This window comes from Myxine glutinosa, chromosome 7 (genome assembly GCF_964187855.1).
Source record: "Myxine glutinosa chromosome 7, kmMyxGlut1.1, whole genome shotgun sequence".
Classification (NCBI taxonomy): domain Eukaryota; kingdom Metazoa; phylum Chordata; class Myxini; order Myxiniformes; family Myxinidae; genus Myxine; species Myxine glutinosa.
In genome coordinates this window covers 147888383-147912803 of record NC_136267.1, presented here as the reverse complement: position 1 = coordinate 147912803, position 24421 = coordinate 147888383, and the positions used below count along the sequence as shown (strand labels likewise).

The 24421-nt window shown below is 36.4% G+C and overlaps 1 protein-coding gene across 13 annotated transcripts in view; it reads left to right on the top strand.

Annotated features, from left to right (window-relative positions):
• Positions 1 to 24421, top strand: part of XYLB (xylulokinase) — a 181419-nt gene that overhangs the window by 66639 nt on the left and 90359 nt on the right. For 7 of the 13 annotated variants that reach the window (XM_068123363.2, XM_078782404.1, XM_078782397.1 and 4 more), the window contains 2 exons: positions 454 to 540; positions 1259 to 1387. In XM_068123363.2, the coding sequence (XP_067979464.2) occupies positions 454 to 540; positions 1259 to 1387 (216 nt within the window). Of the gene's footprint in view, positions 1 to 453; positions 541 to 1255; positions 1388 to 24421 lie in introns of all 13 variants that reach the window. The other 6 variants (XM_078782401.1, XM_068123366.2, XM_068123367.2 and 3 more) reach the window with 1 other exon arrangement.

The window sequence follows — 24421 nt, the reverse complement described above, 5'->3', positions numbered from 1 at the left end:
TAATTTTTTTTTTCACTTTGACATTATGGGATCAGAGGATTGACATTATGGTGTGCAGATAAGTGGCAAAAATATCTCAATGTAATCCATTTAAAATTCAGGCTGTAACATAACAAAATGTGAAAAAAAAATGTAACATAACAAATGCAGCGATTTGGAATTCAGGGCGACATGAAGGAAACCGTGGAATCTGTAACATCCAATAACTAATGCTGGCAGACAGGACACCCAGTTTAAAATGTAACCGAGGCACCACACACACATTGATGAATTGAACTGCCTGCAAAACCCCAGAATGACAGCTTATATTGTGTCGAGATTCAAACCCAAGCTAGAAAGCTCGAGTGACCAAATTCTAAAAGTCTAAGCTATTCTGCCAGTTCCCTTTTGTTGGCTAACTCTTTTGTCCTGTCATTCCTATCCTACTCCCCTTTTGCACGAAAACTCCTCCAGCAACATGGCAGTGTATACTGGAAGCATGGAGCTCGATATTTGCTGAATAATATGAAAGGCAGTCATCTCTTTCATCAAGCATTGCAGGCAAGAAAAGGGATTATCTGGGAAGGCAATATTTTGTATCAAATCAAACATTGTGAACGATGTGCTGTGTAATTTGGAGAATATTTGATGCAAGTGCCCTACAAAGTAAGGACTCTGGTGCATATAAAATGGCTAAAAGGGCTATAAACTTTTTCAACGTTTCTATGAAACTTTGTAGGAATTTCTATTTGGCTGACTGACCCCTACAGTTCCCCCCAGAGTTTGAGGTTGTGGGTACTGAAACGTCTTTCCACCGTGGTCATGTGTCTGAGACACAGATTAGTGAGCAAATTAATGGGCGGAAGCAGAATCCTTTCAGCCCTGATCTGCATGGTGGGTGCATCAGTTGTTGAGGACCTGCAACTTGCCACAACTCCATCAGACTAAAGTAGGCAGATATCAGTCTAGTGTCTTTCTTTCAATTCTACAGGGGTGAAAGATCAAAATTGGTCAAAAATTAAGAGAATTAGTCTGCAGAGTCTTTATATTTAAACCAATCCAGACAGGACTGTGTAAGAAATACCTTGCCAGAGAAACTTCAGACTGCTGCAGGTACAGGTCTTCGTTTTGATTTTACCAGGATAAAATTGGATGGTGTAGTGGTAGGGGGGGGGGGGAGGTAATGCATCCACTTGCGAATGTTTGTGATTCTAGTGTTTGGTATTTTTCAGAGTTTTTTTGTCCTGCGATTATTGTACAACGTTTATTATCTTAGCAGGACTCTTTCTCAGTGCTTGATTCACCTGTCTGGATGGATTCCAGCACCACTGCAGAATGCCATCACCTGGAAGCTGAGGTTGGGGGTGCACAGAAGATGGCATCCCTCACTGGTTCTCGTGCTTACGAGGTGACTAAGAATACGCTTAAAGTCATGGGCATTAGCTGGTCATAAAAAGAACAACAATGCAATACCAAAATGATTATCTTGTTTATATCTGGCAAAAAGAAAAACAACTAAAAACAAGCAAAAGAACAATCGGAGATTGCAAAAACTCTTTCCAGGATGTATTAATCAGTGGTTTTTAAGGCTTTTGAGTTTAAACAAATATGGGGGCCGAACTACGTGACCGATGACACCATCATTTTTTTTCTACACTCATTTATTCCTAGATTATGCTCAAGAAATTTCATCTTCATCGGATGAAGTTTTGTACTTGTCGAATTATGATGTCATAATGGAGGCACCTATGACATCATCATTAACATATTTTATTCCCCATGGAGAGTTCTTTACAATAAGCCATCTCAATTTTTTCTATGCAGCACTTTCCGAGATATAGAGGTGCAAAGTTTTTCGATTTTCCAAGATGGCGGCCGAACCACGTGACCTATGACGTCATCATTATTTTTTTCTACACCAGTTTATGCCGACATGGCACTCAAGAAATTGCATCTTGATTGGATGAAGTTTTGTACTTGTCGAATTATCGAATTATGACGTCATAATGGATGCCTTGGGCCGAGAGAGTTAAAAATTGGGCACAGTCTATTCCAGGGCAAGACAAATATGTGTGTAAAGTTTGGCGATGCTATGTGAAACGATGTAGACGTAGTACTGCGCACAAACAAACAAACAGACAGACAGACAAACCAACCAACCAACATACTTGCCGGAATCTTTTCTGGCAAGTAACAAACGGACTCAAATGCAATACCCTCTCCTCTGGCGAGGGTAATGACCTCCATCCACCATCGGTGCATGGAGGTAATCATATAAATAACAGAAAAGTAACTTTATTTCACCACAATAATAAAAGTTGTAAATTGTTTATCTTGTCAAAAAAGTATAGGTAGGGAAAAACATGCAACTTTACACGGAGAAATTGTATTATTACCTCCGCCACCGAATATGGATGGAGGTTATGTTTTCACCCCTGTCTGTCTGTCTGTCTGTTTGTGAACAGGATCTCTCAAAAAGTTGTGGACCGATTATGACAAAACCAGGTGGATGAGTTGGTTATCTGACGAGAACAAGCTGATTAGATTTTGGTTCAGGTCTGAATCCAGATCCGGCCTATCAGTGGGATACAAAACATAAACTGTTCAGCCTGGTGGAGGTATGCACTCTACCGAGTGCGGTTCTAGTTGTCAAGTTGACAGTTTGGGCTGTGTAGCTCTTTCATGAGCCTTAGTATCAGAATTTTGAAAACACTTCCTGATTTTTATTGCTGATGTATTGAATAGGTTTGCTCAGCAATGTACATAGCAGCTTATTGTTGGCATTGAGTGTTATTTGAATGGTGATTTGCCTCGCCGAATCCTGAAGGGATGGTTCTAATGTGTCCTTCGTACGGTCTGTGTATTTGTCAGTGAGTGTGTATGTCTGTCTGCATGCAGATTTACTCCAATATAGATTGTTCATTCTCAGATTTACTGCAATCTGGATACCCCACTGAGGCTCCACCTTGTTAAATGCTTAATGTTAAATGTTGAAGTCTTCTTACCCTCATCAGAGGGTATTGCATTTGGGTCTATTTGTTTGTCTGCTTGTCTGTCTGTCTGTCTGCATACAAAGTGCTAACATAGTCCACAAACGCCACCTGGCAGTAGCTAGTATTACACATAATATTTTTCAAGTATGCACTTGAGTACATTTATAAAATACATATGATTGGAAATTGAATCGAAAATGAAAAGAAATAGGTCTGTTTATCCACTGTATCAGGATAAAACTGCGTTGTCAATGCATCGTCTCCACATCACACAAAGCCAAACACACCAGCACATAAACACCACACAAAACAAGTCCTGGCGAGGGTCTGCAATCTTCGATTGCTATTTTTCATTACATTTTATTTTTTTCACCAGCAAATACAACACGTCGCTTCAAATATTTATTATTATTATTTTTTTGTATACAAGATCGAGGCTTGTGTAAGAGCTGACATTAATCACAAAACAGACAAACTGACACATAAAACATATGATAAAGGGAGCGGGAGACAAGATGGGGAGAGAGAGGGAAGCACACAAGTACAACATTTGAGAGCAGGGACATCCGGAGATCTGTGGGAGGGAGAGGGCTTGGGGAGGGGAGGCATGGAAAGGGGGTTGGGGGTAGGAGAGGTATAAAACACATGGACACTGACTGCTAGGACTTCCAGGAAAGAAGTCGGTATTTCAAAAAAGTGGATCTGGGGTGAATTAACGGGGGTAGAAAAGATCAATGTTTTGGATGGGGGAAGATAAGAGATGGTGGTGAACAGCTGTTTTGGAGACCTGGAGGGAGGAGTGGGATTGAAGAGAGTGTGGGAGTTTGTTCCAGAGGCGGTAGAAAAGAAGAATGAAAGAGTGAAGGTGAATAGAGAGTCTTGATTTTGGCAGTTTAACCAGAAGAGGGTTGTTGGCAGATCTTGTGCGACCTGTAGGAATATATGGGGGACAGAGCACATGTAGAGCTGGGGGAACTTGGCTGGAGAGGAGTCAGTAGAAGACAGAAAGACCACCAACCTGCCTGCGGTGAGTGAGTGAAAGGCCCTCGGAGTTAGCTTCATCGCAGGAGATTCCAATGATTCTGAAAGCTTTGGTTTCAACAGCGTGAAGCCGAGCTAGGTGTGAGGCAGGAGCACCAGTCCAGAGGGGAGAACAGGATTCCATTGAGCTGCGGATGAAAGCCTTGTATGTGGTGAGGAGCTCAGGTGTGCCAAGTTAGGACTTCGCACGACGGAGGATGCCCAGTCGTCGACTGGCTTTGGAGGCCACCTTGGAAATGTGGTTTTCCCAGGAAAGATCATGGCAGATAGTGAGACCCAAAAGCTTGAGTGACAGAACTTCTTGGAGAGGATTGTTCAGAAAGGAGATGGAAGGGTTGTTCTCTCTTTTCGGAGAGACATAGAAAGAGTGTGAGATTTGTCAGGATTGAAAGACATGTTCCACTTGTTTGACCAGTCTGTTATTTTGTCCAGCTCTGCAGAGAGTGCGGAGGCTGCAGACTGCCGATCTGAGGGATGAGGTTTGGAGCGGCAGAGAGTGGACTCATCAGCAAAGCGATAGAGAGGATTTTCCAGAGAGTCGGAGAGATCATTGATGAAGACCAGAAAAAGCACAGGGCCCAGAACACTGCCTTGGGGGAACTCCAGCCTGAACAGGAAGGGCAGATGAGGGAAATCCATTCAGGGCCACACGTTGACCATGACCAGAGAGGACGTCCACAAGCCATGCGTGGAGATTCCCATGGATACCATAGGTGGAGAGTTTGGTGAGCAGAGCGGGGTGCCAGACCGTATCGAAGGCACTATTTATGTCAAGGGAGACAGCTCTGATTTCCTGTTTGGCATTGAAGACCTCCATCCATTGTTGAGACAGCAGAAGCAGCATGTCCAGAGCAGAATGACCTGGTCTGAATGCAATTTGATGATCAGAGATCAAGCCATTGGAGAAGAGGAAGGATTTGATATCCGAAGCAATGATGGATTCCATGATTTTGCTGATAATTGGGAGCAGGCTGATTGGTCTGTCATTGCAAGGATCTGTTTTTGCGCCTTTTTTGTGTAAAGCGGTAATGTTGGCTGATTTCCAAGCAGATGGCAGATGACCTTGAGCAAAAGAGAGGGTGGAGAGAACAGAGAGAGGGTGAAAAGAACAGTGAGAGGGTGAGACAGAGCGGCAGAGCAGGATTTTAGGACCCGTGGGCTGATGCCGTCTGGTCCAGTTGCTGAATCAGAGTCGAGGTTTGACAAAAACTTCTTCACCTTGTCAGGAGAGAAGGGCCCAGAGTCCAGAAGCAGCTGGGTTCGACTGGGAAAGGTGGATACAGAGAGAGATGTGTTTGGGACACAATATTTTGAGGCAAACACAGAGTTGAGACATTCGGCATTTTCACGTGCTGTGTCAGCTTTTTACATATTTGAGGTAAGGGAGGGAATGGAGGGGGAACAAACACCAGAAACAGATTTGACCAGACGCCACCAGGATTTGGAGGAGAGAGACAGGTTTGAGAGTTCAGTCTTGAGAGTAGAGAGATATTGTTTCCTGGCTCTCCTGAGGGTAGACACACACTTGTTCCGAGCTTTGTGAAAGGACCTGAGATTACCTTCAGTTGAATTGTCCTTCCATGAGGAGATGGCAAGTTGTTTCAGGGCAACTGCCTCACCACATGCTTCAGTGTACCATGGACGGGAGGAAGGGTAAGACAACTGAAGACGAGATGGGATAAATCTGTGCATGAGAGAGAGCAGTTTGTTTTGGTAGAATTCCCAGGAAGAGTTTATATCAGAGGCAGTAGAGATGGGAGACCAGTCCAGATGATTGATGGCTGCTTGAAGACCGTGCCAGTCATCCTGAGTGAAATACCAGACTCGTCAGCGCTGAGGAGGCTCTCTGAGAATGGCCAGAGAGATATCCACTTTAACAAGCACATGATCAGAAGAACCGATTGGAACAGAAGAAGAGCAGCAGACATTTGCAGGGAAGTTAGTCATAACCAAGTCTAGAAGAGAAGATCCTCCATTGACTGTGATCCGGGTCGGGAAATTGACAGATTGTGTCAGTCCCAGTGAGTCGCAGAAGTCCTTTGCTGAGGTGCCATGGCTGGTGAGAGAGGTACCCGCACCCAGCCAGCTGGCATGATTACAGTTGAAGTCGCCACATATGACGAAGAGAGAGTTGGGATGAGTGGATAGAAATTGGTCCATGTTGTCAGACAGGGAGATGTAAATGGAGTCATCACTGTTTGGAGGACGGTACAGAACACACGTGAACAAAAGGTGGGAGCAGAGAGAAAGCCATAGCCAGAGGTACTCCTGGGGTTGGGGTGGAGAGAGGGCAATGCAAGGAGAGTGAGGAAGAGAGTTTTTGATAAAGATAGCAACCCCACCACCAGGAAGAGGCTCAGGTCTATCATACCGGAGGAGGGAGTAATCAGGAATAGATATTAAGGAATCAGAGACATCTTGAAGGAGGAAAGTTTCTGTTAAGCAGACTGGTTTGTCAGAAGCAACCTGTATGGAGAGATCAATCAGGTTTGAGCGAAGGCCCCAGATGTTTGAGGTCCATACCGTTAACAAAGATGGAGGGAGAGCATCGGTAGGGTAAGATGAGGCGTGAGAAGGGGGGATAGGGAGAGCTGTTGATTGTGTGTCAGAGATTGCGGAAGAGTTAGGAGAAAGGGATGGATGAGGAGGACAAAAGGTTTGATGGTGATGGGAAGAGGCACATTGAAGTGTTGTTTGAGGGAGGGGGGGGGGGGGCAAGAGCAAAGTCGAAGGTTGGGGAAGGTGGAGGTATGTGGTGGAAGGGAGAGGAAATGGGGAGGAGGCAGCTTTGAGGAGGATGGGTGAGGGGTGAGAATTTGAGAAAGATAGTAGGGGGGGAGATTAAAAGGGGAGGGGTGGGGGGGTGTTTTGAAGGGGAGGAGTGAGGGGGGTGTTTTTAAGGGTAGGGGTGAGGAGGGAGTTTAGAAAGGGAGGGGTGAGGTAGGAGTTTTGAAGGGGAGGGGTGAGGGAGGAGTTTTGAAGGGGAGGGGCGAATGGGGAGATTTCAAGGGGAGGGGCGAATGGGGAGTTTAGGAGGGGAGGGTGAGGGGGGAGTTTAGGAGGGGAGGGGTGAGGAGGGAGAATTGAAAGAAAGGGGTGAGGGGGAAGTTTTGGAGGGGAAGGGTGAGGGGGGAGTTTATGAGGGGAGGGGTGAGGAGGGAGTTTAGAAAGTGGATGATTAATAAAAAATGAACATTTATTACAAACTGGGTTTATTGTGATTTTCAAGTCAGAGATCCATTTGAAAACGATAGAGGAGGGGTGGAATGAAGGCGAGTTTAGAGATTGTAGAAAGGAATGGCTGTAAGAGATTGAATTTTTTTTTGAAATGGAATGATTTGATGAGGAAATTGAGAAAAGCCTTTGAAATAGGAAGAAAAACAGCGTATTGTCATAAAACACTGCAGGGTAAAGTTTATACATATTTAAACAAAACCGTGAAAAAACAATCTGGGAAAAGTCTCTGAAGTGAGGGGGTGGAACAGAGAAAGGATAGTAGTGTAATAATGTTGCTTCTGGGACACCTCCGTTTAACATGGGAAATCCCTATCTAATGTCATTTACCCCCTTGTCTTTTTCAAAAATCATAAACACCTCTATTTCTCCCACCCTCATCTTTATGAACCTTTTGTCTGTAGTACCTATCCTTAATGTTGTTCATTAGACCACTCAAACACTACAAATATTTGTTTTCTCTTATAGACCTATCATCCTTCTTCTACATATCATCTGGCAGATTAATCTTTGACCCACTCAAACATTGACCCATTCACTTCCATATTAATTCTTTCCCTCCCTCATTGCCCCTAAAGACCTCTATTTCTCTCACCCTGTTCTTTACGAACCTTCTAACCTTTTGACATGTTATCCTTATTCATTAGACCACTTAAACACCTGTGATCCTTCTGACCTTATGAACCTTTAAACCTTTTACTCTTAATATCATCTGGTGAATATAACCCACTCAAACAACGACCCTACAAATATTTGTTTATGTGTGGGAAATAATTTAATTCTCCTACAACTCTCCTCACCGTCTAATACATTAACAAAAAATATGTTTGAGTTTGGTTCTTTATTAAGATATTTTAACTGAGCTAAGATAAAATGGTAAACCTCCCTCAATGTTCTTATTTGAGCGCCTCCAGTGCCACATACCATTTTTAAATTAAAGTATATATTTTCCTGACAACCATCAAAGTTTTCCGTCCACTCAAAAATATTTCCATCTTTTTTACCCAATTCACCGGTATTTAAATTAATTCTCTTATTTGTTTTGTGAACTTTTTTACCAGTTGCCTTTTCAATTATACCTATTTGATATTTTTCACATTCATTATGTTTTCCATTTATATACCAAGGTTGATTACACCTCCACTCTTTAGTCTGGTTGATACTTGGTTCTATCATTTATATAATAGTAAAAAAGGCGGCGGTAGCCCGTTAAAATCCCCAACCCCCCCCCCCCCCCCTTTTTAACTTATCACTTATATATATCTTATCACTTATATATATCTTATCACTTATGTATATCTTATCACTTATATATATCTTATCACTTATATATATCTTATCACTTATATACTTATATAACCATAAGGGAGACTATCAATTCCATTTTCTAAAATAAACCTCTTATCATCAAAAGCCCCCAATGCTTTCTTATTTATCTCTTCTGAATATAATTGATGTTTATAACTTCTTATTCCATTAATCTTTCTAAAACTCTTCTTTCTTTGTTGTTAAACAGTTATAATAATCCTTAAAGTTTATTGTTTCTTTAATAACATTTTTCTTTACACCTTTTAACTTCTTATCAGTCTTTTCAACGTTATTCACAATGTATTTATAAGCATAAGCCTTTGACCTCAATCCCACAAATTCACTCATAACATTTCCTCCTAATTCATCCTTGAACTTTCCAATCACCTTTTTATTTTTAGAAGAGAACAACTCACTCTCTGGACTGTAATTACTCGTGTCATAGATATTAATGTCTCTTTTCATGTCTGAATAAACATCGTTGGTATTAATTTTCAAAATAAAACTATCTGTATCCATATAAAGTAGATTAACATCATTTTGATATTTCTTCCTCAAGTTATTATAAAAGTAATCATACATTAATGACTTTGATAAATCAAGAATTGTTGTTCCAATATAAATAGGTTTGTTCATTTCAATACTCTCTTTAATCAAATGGATCGCACAAAAGTTCTCAGTAAAGACCTCAGCTCGAGTAAAACTCGGTCTATTAATTAATTTTGATGCTTGTTCCCAAGATGTTGATAGTCTGATATTTTGTCTTTTCCTCACATTCTCCATAGTCTTACCAAAGACCGCATTATTCATTAATTTATAAAAGTCTTTCTCAAAATCTGTTTTTGACTCTGTTCTTCTTTGTGTATTAAAATCAATGTACCCCTTTAACCAATGACTTTGATTGAACTTTAGAACCCTATGGATCTTCTCTACTCTTAGACCTTTTGATAAATATTGTCGCAAATTTCTTTGGTGTAGAACATAATTTTTCTTGTTATATAATGTAGTAAGTAATTTTTCTGTTGATTCACCTATATCAAACGATCGTTGATAATCACTCAACCATTCTTTCTTTGGACTTTCTTTCTCACAAGCAAATGGGAGATCTTTGTGTAGGTTATGGAGTTCCTCTGGATATTTTAAATCAATTTCAAAATAATAACCAACTTTTTCTTCATCCAATTCTTTTTGTGTAGAGATACATACATCTTGTAAAACGTTTTTGTAGTCTTTTTCCTTTACCCATCTAAGTTTTCCATAAGGAAGAGCCTGAGACATTGCCCAGCCATACAGGTTGTTCGCGTCATAGTACATCAAGTAAGAACTCTCTTTCGTTGGATCATAATTTGGAAGATATTTGTTATTTGCTTTTGCGTATCTACTCGAGCAGACTTGTGAAATTCCACCTCTTTTTGCCTTTTCAATCATCAAAAGCATATCAACATCGATTATCAAATCCAAATCTTGTTTTGTCATTTTCAACATCGCACTCCAGGCCAATCCAGGTGCTGTGTAGTAGTGAGCAGGATCCAATCCATATCCAGTGCGACAAACAGATCTAAAGGCTTCAAATACTTCGGCCAATAAAAGCACATCAGTTTTGAGATACAAATCGTGATACTCGCCAAGATTCTTGATGTTATATTTTTCCCAAACATTTTGTGCGTGTACATAATCTTTATCAGATATATGACTATTATTTAATTTGTTATAGAAATTTTCTTTTGAAGGAAGTTGTGTTTCATTGAATCTCTCAAATGAGTCCATATAGTCATAGGGGTAAATTCCCTTTTGTGTTAGAAAATCTTTATCTAAAAAATACTCTGAAAGACATGGAAACTCTTTTAGATTTTGAACCAAGTTAACCAATGGACTTGCCATGAATTTAAATGTATCAAGAAATCTGATATGAGTAATAGGAGATGTGTGAATTGTTTTTGTGAATGAAATGTATTTCTGATCCGTGTTTGGAATTGCTGAGATACTTCCAGAAGTCTTTGAGAGTTCCTTGATAAATAGATGTGTATCATAATGAGCGTTGTTATGAAGAAAGACAGGAATGAAAGAGGGGAGTTGATAATTAATATTACAACTTTGATGAGCCGGACCTCTATATTTACCAGTGAGATGACAATGGTCTCTAACCTTTAGACCTTTACCAATTTTCTCCTCACAAATATGACAGACATTGTTTTTTATAAATTCCCTTTTTTCTTTACTTGTTAAGGACATTGGTTTATTGGTTTCTCTCATTATCTTGGTTAATCGAACACAGTCTTTTTCTAGTCGTTTCACAAACTCCTCTGGGGTATTTGAGCCTCTATACATCTCTAACTTGTTATATTTATCACCAACGGATGATTTGATATAATAACAAAAACCACAAGGAGTATGTTTTTGATATTTATTTGTGTATGATTCTTTTGGATCTTGAGAAGCAGTATCAATTTTTTCTAAAATACTTTCAAAATCAGCATATATAACAAATGGATGTTTGATCTTTTTATTTTCATCTTTGAATGTGATCTTTGAGCCTTCTTTAGGCATATTGATTACCGTTGATTTATGTTCGCCACAATAATTTGAATGTTTATCTAATCTTTCTTGTGAATTGAAGAAGTTAAGACAACGCAAACAAATATATATTTTATTTGTTCTCTTACAGACTTGTGGTTTTATTAATTTAGCAATATCTTTGATGTATGTATAATGTGAATTTTCGTCTGAATTAAAATATAGAAGATTAATATGAGTTTGTTTACAATTGTCAGAAAGCTTTAAAACCTGAATGTTGTTTGTTTCTGTTAGACCATAAACATTAACTGATAAATTATTCATCTTTTCAAATTTAGGAATATCATTTAAAGTCATCGGAAACTTTAGATCTTTCGTATTTAATGTATTCTCATATTTTTTATAATGAGATACTCTTTCATCATGAAAATGTGGAGGATGTAAGTGTGCTAAAATAGACCAGAGAAAACATTTATTGTCTTTATTTTTGATATTGATAACTGCTTTTCTATTTTTGATAACACTGGGTAAATCAATGTAAGAAGAAGCTTTTAGAGGATCTGATTTAAGAATATGAATGTCTATGTAAATAATTTTTCCTATATTGAATCCACTTCCTACGATTGAATTATCCACATCTTGCTCTTGTTTAATAAGTTCATCATAGACTCCTGATGTTTTAAAATCTTGATATGAAGATATAAAGTGTGGCTCAGTTCTCATGTATGGTGCATCTATAACTCCTTCATCCTTTGTCATTTCTAATTTTACTCCCATATAAAATTTAAGTGGTTTCATTTCCTTTAGTGTTTTTTCAATCAACGTTTGAACAGCAGGTTTAACTATTTCTACAGCATCAACTATAGACTCTGGTTCAGGAGGTTTGAAGTTAAAGACTCTTATTTTAATATGTCCTTTGAATGCTCCATCAGAGTTTTTAGTTGTGATAAAATTTGATAAATGTAGATTTGTTTTAAGATGTATTTTGAAGCCTTTCTTGAGGATATTTTTATTACATGTAGAACAGTGTTTTGTTTCAGGTGGAAGAGGGGAAAGTTTGTTTAAAATGTTGTATGTATGTTTTGCGGTGAGAATATGTTGTTTATAATATTTTACTTCCTTCTCGCAAGTATCACAATAAACCATATTTATAGCGTGAGAAAACGTGGTGTTTTATATATATCACTGTGCTTAAAATAAAACACTTTTGAGCTTTACAGCTCCGTTTTATATATATCGCTGTGCTTAAACTAAAACACTTTTTCACTCAGAATCATCTAAGTCATAACTATCACATGAATACTCAGAATCATACTCAGAGTCATCAATAAAGCTACTCTCATAACTATCATTTGAGCACAAACTATTAGTATCATAACTATCATCTGTGTTCAATGAAATACTATCATCACCATCGTCCAAGTTCAATGAAATACTATCATCACTATCGTCCGAGTTCAATGAAATAGTAAAATCTTCACTGCTGTATTGACTCATATTTAATTAGCAAGAAAAATATTCCCATCAATATCTATATACTTTCTTTCATTAACAGATTCAATCTCTACAATTTTTATATCAAAAGTTATCTTTAAATAATCTCTAACTATCATAGAACGAAATGACATTTCACCAGAAATATTAACATCATTCATTTTACTTAGATCTACACCCTTTGGATTATTAAAGAAAATACAAATGTCTCCTCTAGAATTATTAATGGTCTTATCATTCTTTTTCAAAGTATCGTGGTCAATCACTTTTTCAAGCTTTGAATAAATTGCCAGGAGTAGAGGAGAAACTTTTGTTAGATTTACTTTAATGGATGTCTTTCCAGGTATAGTTAGAGCTCTTCCTTTAAATGAAATAGAGGGGCTCATGTTATTTTCCATAACTGGTTTTACCCAAAAATTTCCATATTTATCTTTGTTCAATTTAACATCTTTGACATATTTTTCTATATCTTCCACCGAAGTAGAGATTGATTGAAATTTGTCTTTTGTGCTTTGAAACATTGTATTTATTAATGAATAAACTTGCGTTTAGTTTAAGTAAAAATTTACCACATAAATATGATAAGTTCTGAAGGATATTTAGAATTTCCAGACTCTCCATATGATAAATTAGAGAATTGTCCGGCTTGTGATAGAGTGGGGCTTAATGATGAGGATTCATATAAACAATGTTTATTCTGTGATTATATTCTAATTAATGATAATAAGAAATATAAAAAAACATATAACTCTTTTAAATTAGAACCAAAAATGAATTACTTTACAAGATTAATAAGAGAGATGAATGTTAAGCATTATGGTGATAATACACCATTTCTTACAAGGAAAGAGACTCTTTGTATTGAGGAAATGTATAAGGGTTTAATGATATTTATTATTCAAAATAATTTTAATGGAAATGTTAATACAAGATACTACATAAATAAAATAATGAATTATTTTGAAATTAAACCCGAACTCAGGATAAAATATAGAGTTTCTAAAATAGCTCAAAAAAAGTTGGATGACTTGTTTTCCAAATATATAAATGAATGATTTTTTACCCGTTTGGGAAAATAAGATAAAATTTAATAACCATAAAAACATTCCAAATTCATTGAGATGTCTAATAGTTGGTTCAAGCGGATGTGGGAAAACCTGTTTACTTTTAAAGATGCTCCTTGGTCCTAATTTTTTAGATTATGATAATTTAATAATTTTTACAAAGTCAAGTTTTCAACCCGAGTATCAACTACTCTCACAGGGTTTTAATGCAGGTCTTAAAAAGGAAGACATTATCGGTTTATTTAAACTTCAAAACAAACTGAATGATTATAATATTGAAGATATAATACAATTATTTTGTGATACACAGAAATCAAAATCGAAACCCATAACTTGTATTCTCAGTGATAATACGGATGATATACCTTCACCTCAAGATTTAGATAAATCAAAAAAGAACCTCGTCATCTTTGATGATTGTGTTAATGAGAGAAACCAAACAGTAATGGATAGCTACTATACAAGAGGGAGACATTCTTCTTGTAATTGTATATATCTTAGTCAATCATATTTTCAACTCCCTCGACGCTCAATAAGAAACAATGCCAATACTTTTATTTTATTTAAGTTAAATTCAATAGATGTAAATAATTTTTGGAGAGATAATTGCTCTACGTTATGTAGTAAAAAAGAATTTGAAAATTATATGAAACACACGATTGGAAAATATAAATATATTGTTGTGAAACAAGATGAGATACTAAATGATATTTTTCAATAAATAAATACAGAAAATGAATACCGAAGAAAGAGAAAGAAAGTTTAAGGAACATCAACAATTAGTTTCAAAAGTTGTTAAACAACAGGAAGAGATAAAGAAGAAACGGAGACAGAAACTAACTGGTGAAGAAGCCTTTGAAAGAAAACAAGAGAAATTCTTTAAACCACTTTTGAAAACTCAACACTCACCTACAGTTCCCACGGTAGAATTTACTCCGAAAAAACTTCAAATGCTCAAAGATTTTAGTCAGATAACAAAACAAGAACTAGGTGAATTAGAATATGATGACGAGGGATTATTTCGGAAACTTGAGGAGGTAAATCAACCCCCTAATTATGTTGTGGAAGCTCTTCAAAACAATGAATATTCGGCGGGTTCAAAAACCAGAGCAGGTCTCATTCCAACAGAAGAACCAGCAGTGTTTCATCTTGTGGAAGAAAAGGTATTGATATTTAATGATGAATTGATGTTCTTGAGTTCTACTCAACCAAATGTTAAATTAACTCCAAGATTAATGTTTCTTCTAACAAACCCCGGATTCAGCGGTTCAAAATATTTTGAGGAACCACTTGATATGGAAAGAGAGGAAGATAGGGTATATATTGAGTTGCTAAATGCACTTGATTATGGAGTTTCTGTTGCTGGTAAAAGTAAGAAGAATGAGAAGGAGAAACATATTATTGATGCTTTAAGTAAGCTTGGTTCGGGTGTTAGTTTTCTTCCAAATGACCCATCACAATTAGTTAATAGGCTATTATTGTTGTTAGGTAGTAAGAAGGCTGGAAACAACAATTGTTTTAATGAATCCTCAGCCATTTTAGATCAGTTGATGAACATGAAAATAATTAATAAATGTCAATACAAAGATATTTTATTAGATATTAAATAAGATGAGAAGCACAATTCTTAGTTTTAATTTCACAACGAGCGATTACACAGCTTCATTCCCTTACCCACTACAACTTGACCCCCTTACCTCATATGAGGCATCTTTGTTGTCAATGGAAACTTACAATACCCTTTTTAATATCACAGAGAAAAACAACAAGTTTAGTTATAATCCAGGAAGTGGATATAAAACTATAACCGTTTCACCTGGAGCTTACGAGATTTCTCAAATATCTTCAGAAGTCTCTCGCCTTATGAAAGAAAAAGGTGATGAACCAAAAAATATTGTAATAGATATTCAAAAACACACTTCAAAATCAACTATTAAACTTAAAAATAATTATAAAGTTGATTTCACGATTGAAAATTCGTTTAGAGAGCTATTGGGTTTCTCTTCAAAAAAGATTGAAAATAACGGGACGTTTTACAGTGATAATGTTATCCAAATATCCTCCGGTATAAATTCAGTATTAATTCATTGTGATTTGATTGATGGTGCTTATAACGATGGAATAAGAACAAATACAATATTTTCATTCAGTGCATACTCAACCCCGATTGGTTATAAATTTAATATGGAACCAAAAAATCTTGTCTATTTACCTGTGTCAGGAAAAACCATATACAGAGTAAGTTTTAGGATAACCGACCAAGATAATCGTATGATATCCTTTAATGATGAAATTATATCCATCAGAATTCACCTACGTGAAGTTTTTCAATAAATAAATAATGGTTATTGTGAGAAAACACGAGTTGGGAAAATATAAAATAATTACAGGGGAGGGCATGTTCCTTTCACCAGACTATACAAGGTATGTGGGTCGAGGATACTATAAACCTAAGAGACAACGAGGTGTAGGTCATCAATTTCGAAATAAAGGAGATGGGATAATTGATACTCTAATGGGGTATTGGTTCAACCATCCTTAAACATAAAGACCTAATTGATTCAACTGCTTCTGCCGTGGGCTCCGTTGCGGGTGCTATAAAGAGTATAAAAGATGCTCAAAAGGAGTCTCATAAATTACAAGCAATCAAAGAAATAAAAAAAGGTAAAACTCAACTATCTTCACAAGAACGACAAAAAATCATTAAAATACTTGGGTCAGGGTTTCAACAATTTTAATGCTATATAAATACAAGTATGGAAGCGATTGATAGTATCTATGATTTGGATGATACGATTATCATTTCAAACTCCACTAAAAAGGAAGACTATTTTAAGGTAAATGCTATAACAGGAACAGACTGGAATTCAAACGGAACAAAAAGTTTTGAAATAAATAATCAACAAACTTACTTGAATATAGCTGATAGTTTCTTGCTGTGTAAATTTAAATTCACTAAGGCTGCGAATAATACTAATGCTACACTCGTAAATGATTTCTTCTGGAAAATGTTTGACAGTGTCCGCCTGTATATTGGAACACAAGAGGTTGAAGCGGTTGATTATGTCTCTGCTACATCTGAAATGATGAAATTTACACTATATTTGTTTAGTGATAGAATGGGTAAGGGAGCTGTTGAAGGTTTTATTCCTGATATGTCAACGGGTACAAACGCAGACCCTGGTTATAGTCAAAGGAAGTCAATGTATAATGATGAAACAAAAGCAGTGAATAGTTTTACCGTAGCAGTACCTCTTAAAGGTATATTTGGATTTTGCGATTATGATAAAGTTTTGTATGGTCTTAAAATTAGATTTCAACTACAAAGGAATGATAATGTAAATAGGTTGCTTTTTGGGGATGAAAATGCTTTTGGAGACAACAATAAATTTGTTATTAATGATTTGTGTTGGTATATCAGTGAATATACTCCTAATCTTAAAACGGAAGAGATGTTAAATAGAAGACTTAACTCAAAGAAACCGCTAAATGTATCATACCTTAAAAGAAGATGTCAACACGTTAAACTGGAACACACTACCTACACTTGGAATTTGGGTGTTCTTCAAGGAAAGCCACGATACCTCTGGCTCATTTTTAAAAAACCAGATGGAGAGGACGGTACTAATAAGAATAATGCGCTGAGTGATAATGCTAAGGTGAAACAACTTCGGGTTTCTCTTGATGGCACATTTTATCCGCGAGATAGATTGGAAATTGATTGGGAAAAAAATGATTATGCGGAAGCCTACAAGTCCTACCAAAAGGTGTGTGAAAGTAATGGTAATAATGATCCTATTTTGGATATGGTTGCGTTTCAAAAACTTTATACAATCTACGCAATTGACCTGAGTTCTCAAAAGGAAACTATAAAGTCTAATCGAGTGGATACTTCTCTATACATTGAAAGAGGGGAGAGTGAAGAGGTTAATGCATATTGTTTGCTTTTGGAGGAAACAGAATTACAGATTAATACAGATAATGGTGTTATGATTAATATCACATAGGTTTTTTCTCATAAATAAATGGTTGGGGTATATGTTAATCAAATCAATCTTAATAAATTAACATCTTGTATTCAAAATCAAAAGCCTTGTATTATTAATGTTAATACAATTCAAAGAAAAGGAGCTGTAAGAATTGATGTTTTACTCACACACACACAAGTAAAAACACTAAATGATGTTGGATCACTTAAAATTAAAATGACGAAACCTATGTTAAAGAAATATTCAATAGACGAGTCAAGAGGAGGATTTCTCCCGTTTCTAATTCCTTTATTTGCTGGTTTAAGTGCGGCGGGAGCATTGACTGGTGGTATTTCAGCAGCGGTAAAAACTGCTAACGAAAGGAAGGCACAACTAAAAGCTCAAAAAGAATTGGAAAGACATAACAAGGAGTTGGAGAAACAAATTAGTGGAAGTGGTGTAATTGTAGATTTTGCTCAAAAACTTGAAAGTCTACCTGATAAAGCTAGATTGTTGGTTGGAGATATGCTTTCCTCTATCGCTCAAGCGGGTGTTAAACTAACTAAACGGGGTAATGGATTGTATCTTTCTCATAAATAAATGGATAAATGGTTTAAACAATTTGGAAAGAATACAACGTCAAATATAGAACTAGCTAAGTATTGTAAAACACTAAAAATTGATAATGTGGTTATTTGTATGAGAGATGAATTAATACATATAAATAAGAATACAAAGAATATTATTATGAATTTAGACACACAGAATGGTTCTCATTGGGTTTGTATTCATAATAGTCAGGATAAATATTATTTTGATAGTTATGGTATGCCACCACCTGTTGAAGTAATACAATTCTTACAGAATGGTGTTTATCAAACATTTCAAGTTCAAGAAATTAATTCTAAATGTTGTGGTCAATTATGTTTATATGTATTATTTCAACTCAACAATAATGAAAATTTTTATGATATCATTTTTAATCTAATATAAATGACTTATGTTGGAAAAGATGGTTCTATCTTTGGAAAATCCTCTCAGGATATTGATTTATCAAATTATTATACAAAGGCACAGGCTGAACGACAAAAATATAGTGTAAGTAAAAATATTAATATGAAGAATACTTATAAATTAATCAATTATCCAAACCCTACAGATGCGAATGACTTAATTAGATTAAGTGATTTATCACAATATATATTTTTAAAGAAAACAGCACGTTTTGTGAAACAAGTAAAATTTACAACCACAACACCTGGTTATACTGACCATACACCTTTCCTCATTGAATTTAACTACCTGCTTACAATTGAATTTTATAAAGAAGGACATTTAGTTAATATGCGAATTAATAAATGGGGGTATGATATGCCTGATTTAGGGTATAATTGGTCTTTTTCAATAAACATAGAAGACCTACATGATTTAAATCAGTCTCGTAAAGAAGAATATTATCCACTTGGTGAGGATAAGGATTTATGTGGAAGTACAATTAGTAAACAACAAATACGTGATTTTAAGAAAAGAAAAATATATGATAGTATAGCGATGGTTCGCATGACAAAGAAGGAAGGTAATGAGATAAGGATAGAAAGCCGAGGAATACAAACCGATTTGGTAGTGGGAAGATGGGGTGGTATTACCTGTCATAATATTAATCTCACATATATTTCTGATACATAAATGGCAGGAAGAAGACTACAAGAGAATTATAATTTTTGTATTCAAGGATACCTACAAGAAAAGGGTGCTCGGTATTACATACCTTATGATTTGGAGCATATACATGGGAATTTTGTCATTAAAAACTGGCCTTATACTGATATTGTTAAACCCACAAATAGAGACTTGTTTAAAATATTAAATAAAAATGAACTTCTCAAAGTTATGAAATATAAAACTCTTTTAGAAATCGTCAACAAATCTTATTGGTATCCTATTATGAGAAAAATAATTATAGATACAAGAATATCTCAAAATCCAGATGAGTATATGTATAATATTCTTTGGGGTTCAAACTCAAGGGTAGCAAGGGATGAGGAAGGAGTTGAAGAAGAGAAGGAGGAAAGAGAGAAAAAGGAGAAGGAGGAAAGGGAGAGGGAGGAGAAGGAGGAGAGGGAGAAAAAGGAGGAGGAGAGGGAGAAAAAGGAGAAGGAGGAAGGAGAGAAAAGGGAGAAGGAGGAAAGAGAGAAAAAGAAGAAGGAGGAGAGGGAGAAAAAGGAGAAGGAGGAGAGGGAGGAAAGGGAGCAAAGAGAGAGGGAGGAAAAATATAAAAAGATGGAAATCAGTGAGATTCGTAAAAGATTGAGTGTATTACAGCAAATAAATCAATCTCAACGCACCGAAGAGGAAATTAAAGAATTAACAACTCTTATGAAGATAATGGTTTCAAAAATAACAACGTCAATGTCTTCAATTTCAGGGAGGAGATTTAAACGAGAAAGTGGTGAAGAAGAAGAAGAAGAAGAAGGAAAAGATTATGTGATTGATGATGTTGGTGTCATTGACTTTAGTTAGTTTTTATTTGTAAATAAATGGAGGAGAGAGTGAAGGCATTCCTTAGGATTCTTTATGTTTTAAAAATAAAGATTGAAATGTATATGTTGAAAACCAAAAAGGTTTTGATACTCTGTCGAAATTTTTCTGATAAATAAATATGAGTTATTGTCTCAAATGTAAAAAGAAAACTAAATCTAAAAATATCTCTTATGTTAAAGCTAAAAATAATAGAGTTTATCAAAAAGGAATATGTCAAGTATGTGGCTCTAAAAAGTGCCAATTCATCTCTCCTAAAAGAGGAGGAGACATACAAAAGTTTCTGTCAGGAAGTAAATTTACAACAACTGGAATTCCAGGGGAATTACACCTTCCAGGGTATTCTTTCTGTGGTCCAGGAACAAACTTGGATAAAAGATTAGATGAGGCTGACAATCCTAAACCTTGGTCTAAACCTACAAATAGGGTTGATGAAGTGTGTATGAAGCATGATATTGCTTATGGGAAAACCACTACGTTGACTGAAAAACATAAAGCCGACAGCGAAATGTTGTATAATTTGTCTTTGATACAAAATCCAACGTTGAGAGAGAAAGTTGATAGGTTTATTGTGAGAAATTTGATAAATGCTAAATTGAAACTTGGTCTTGGTTATTCCTCAAAAAACTATTAGGCTCTAATGATGCCATCAAGACTGAGGAGCTTTTGGCTGAAGAATTACACAAACCTATAATCACAAAGTTTAAAAGAAGGAAGGTTTATTCTAAATACACCGACCACATATGGTCCGCTGATTTAATTGAATTGAATAATGACAGGGGATACAGGTATGCTTTAACCGTTATTGATTTGAGGAGTAGATTTGCCTGGGTTGTCCCTTTAAAAAATAAAAGGGGTGATACTTTAATGTTAGCCTTTAAGCTAATATTTGATCGGGATAAAAGGAAACCAAAGAAGTTATGGACTGATGAGGGAACAGAGTTCTATAACAAAATATTCATGAAATTTCTTAAGGGGAAGGGTATTAAATTATACAGCACCTTTAATGAAGGAAAGGCAGTTGTTATTGAGCGTTTTAATCGTACTTTAAAAGAGAAATTATATAAAAAATTCACACAACTCGGTTCTCAAAAATGGGTGTATTTAATTCAGGATATTGTAGATAATTACAATAATACAGTTCATTCATCAACAAAATCAAAACCATCAGAAACATTTACAAAATTAGAATATGAAAAGGAGATTAATTTGAGAAAGCCCAAGTTTAAAGTTGGTGATATTGTAAGAATATACAAATGGAAAAGTCATTTTGAGAAAGGTTATACACAAAAATGGACTCGTGAATTATTTAAAATCATTGATGTAATGGATACAGTCCCTTGGACCTACAAATTATATGATTTAAATGGAGAAGAAATCTTGGGTTCATTTTACTCGCAAGAATTACAAAAAACACAAGTAAGCAGATAATACCCTTGAAAATAATAAATAAATAAATAAAATGTAATGGGGATACGTTTTTAAATCTGTGAACCCCAAACACAGAATCACACAACTTTTTAGTTGGGGCTTAACTTTTGTGTGTGCATAATGGGGATACGTTTTTAAATCTGTGAACCCCAAACACAGAATCCCACAACTTTTCAGTTGGGGCTTAACTTTTGTGTGTGTATAATGGGGATACGTTTTTAAATCTGTGAACCCCAAACACAGAATCCCACAACTTTTTAGTTGGGGCTTAACTTTTGTGTGTGTATGATGGGGATACGTTTTTAAATCTGTGAACCCCAAACACAGAATCCCACAACTTTTTAGTTGGGGCTTAACTTTTGTGTGTGTATAATGGGGATACGTTTTTAAATCTGTGAACCCCAAACACAGAATCCCACAACTTTTCAGTTGGGGCTTAACTTTTGTGTGTGTATAATGGGGATACGTTTTTAAATCTGTGAACCCCAAACACAGAATCCCTCAACTTTCCAGTTGGGGCTTAACTTTTGTGTATCTGTGAGTGAGTCATAATAATATACAAACCCTAACCCAACCCCATCCCTAACCCAAACCCATCCCTAACCCAAACCCATCCCTAACCCAAACCCATCCCTAACCCAACCCCATCCCTAACCCAACCCATTCCTAACCCAACCCCATCCCTAACCCAACCCAATCCCTAACCCAACCCCATCCCTAACCCAACCCCATCCCTAACCCAACCCCATCCCTAACCCAACCCCATCCCTAACCCTCACATTCAAAATCCCAACCCTAACCCAACCCCATCCCTAACCCAACCCCAACCCATCCCTAACCCTCACATTCAAAATCCCAACCCTAACCCAATCCCATCCCTAACCCAACCCCAACCCTCACATTCAAAATCCCAACCCGAACCCAACCCCATCCCTAACCCAACCCCATCCCTAACCCTCACATTCAAAATCCCACCCAAACCCTAACATAATCTTTTTTTTCTTCTTTTTAAAAAATATGTATTTCATTTTTATTTTTTTTCCTCTTCTTCCAATTCTGTCTTTCAAGGCTTTCAAGTTTGAAGAAGTAGAAATGGGAAGAAAGAATTTTCCAGCATTTTCTTCCTCGAACTTTCTTGATATTGCTTAAATCAAGCGTCATTAAACAAAGAACATTGTTCATTGCTTTAGAATCCAAAGAGTCTCCAAGATGGACCCCACAGGTAGAGTCTCCAAAATAAAACCAACTTTCCAAGTTCCCAAGGTATAACCACATTCCTGTTGAGCCTCCAAGATAGGTATCACATTCCGAGTCATCAAAACAAAACCCCCATTCCGAGTCTCCAAAAATATAACCATCTTTCCAAGTCCCCAAGGTAGAACCACAATTTTCAGAAATATTTGGGGTTTCCGTGATAAGTCTCACATAGTATAACTGCGGACCATCAGGGAAAACTTCCCTTTCCCAATTTTTTAGGGTTTCTATGATGTGTCTCACATAGTATAACTGCGGACCATCAGGGAGAACTCTCCTTGCCCAATTTTTTAGGGTTTCTATGATGTGTCTCACATAGTATAACTGCGGACCATCAGGGAGAATTCCCATTTCACAATTTTTTAGGGTTTCTATGATGTGTCTCACATAGTATAACTGCGGACCATCAGGGAGAACTCTCCTTGCCCAATTTTTTAGGGTTTCTATGATGTGTCTCACATAGTATAACTGCGGACCATCAGGGAGAATTCCCATTTCACAATTTTTTAGGGTTTCTATGATGTGTCTCACATAGTATAACTGCGGACCATCAGGGAGAACTCTCCTTGCCCAATTTTTTAGGGTTTCTATGATGTGTCTCACATAGTATAACTGCGGACCATCAGGGAGAACTCCCCTTTCCCAATTTTCAGAAATTTGTGGGTCTCCAATGTATGACTTGTATTCTGGCTCATCAAGGTAGAACTTGTTCAGTGGGTTTTGTTTTGATAACTCACAACAAGTATCATCATGGTAAAACTCTTTTTCAGGATTTTGTGGATCTCCAAGGTATAACTCTTTGGCTGGGTCATCAAGGTAGAACTCGTTCTGGGGGTCTTGGTTGTTCAAAATGTCTTCAAACAAAAAAATAACTTCATCCCAAGTTGTGTTAAAAGCAGAATTTTCATTTCGTATCTCAGATACAATTTCCTGTGAAAGAAAATAACAATGTATTAATTTAATACAATATTTTTTATTTGTATAAATCAAGCTCTATGAATATTAAAATTAACTTTGTTAACTCTTACACGAGTCTCATCTAAAAAAAAATATTAAAATAAATAATTAAATAAATAATTAATTAAATAAATAAATAAATAAATAAACAAACTTACCTCCATTGATAAGAGGTTCGAGTCCAGTTCATCAATCTGAAGGTTGAGTTCTACACAGGTAGTAGGACTCCAAGGAATAGCAAAGTTATCCCATTCCATTTCGGCATAGGAGTCCATTCTCAAGTGAAGCAGAAAGCGTGTTTGAAAAAGCCTGTGTGGTCGGTGCCTTTTATAAGAAGGGCTGGGTGTGTGTCATTTCCTGTGGAAATTCCCTGGGCGTGTCTTAACTGGAAATGATGTGATGGAAATTCCCTGAAAATGATGTAATGTTTTACCTGGAAATGATACAATGCTGAAGAGTTTATAAAGTGGGTGGGACTTAGCAAAAGTGGGCGGAGCTTAGCAAAAGGGGGCGGGACATAACAAAAAGTGGGCGGGGCTTAGTAAAAGGTGGGCGGGGCTTACCAAAAAGTGGGCGGGGTTTTTCCAAAAAGTGGACGGAGCTTAACAAAAGGTGGGCAGAGCCTACCAAAAAGTGTGTGGCACTG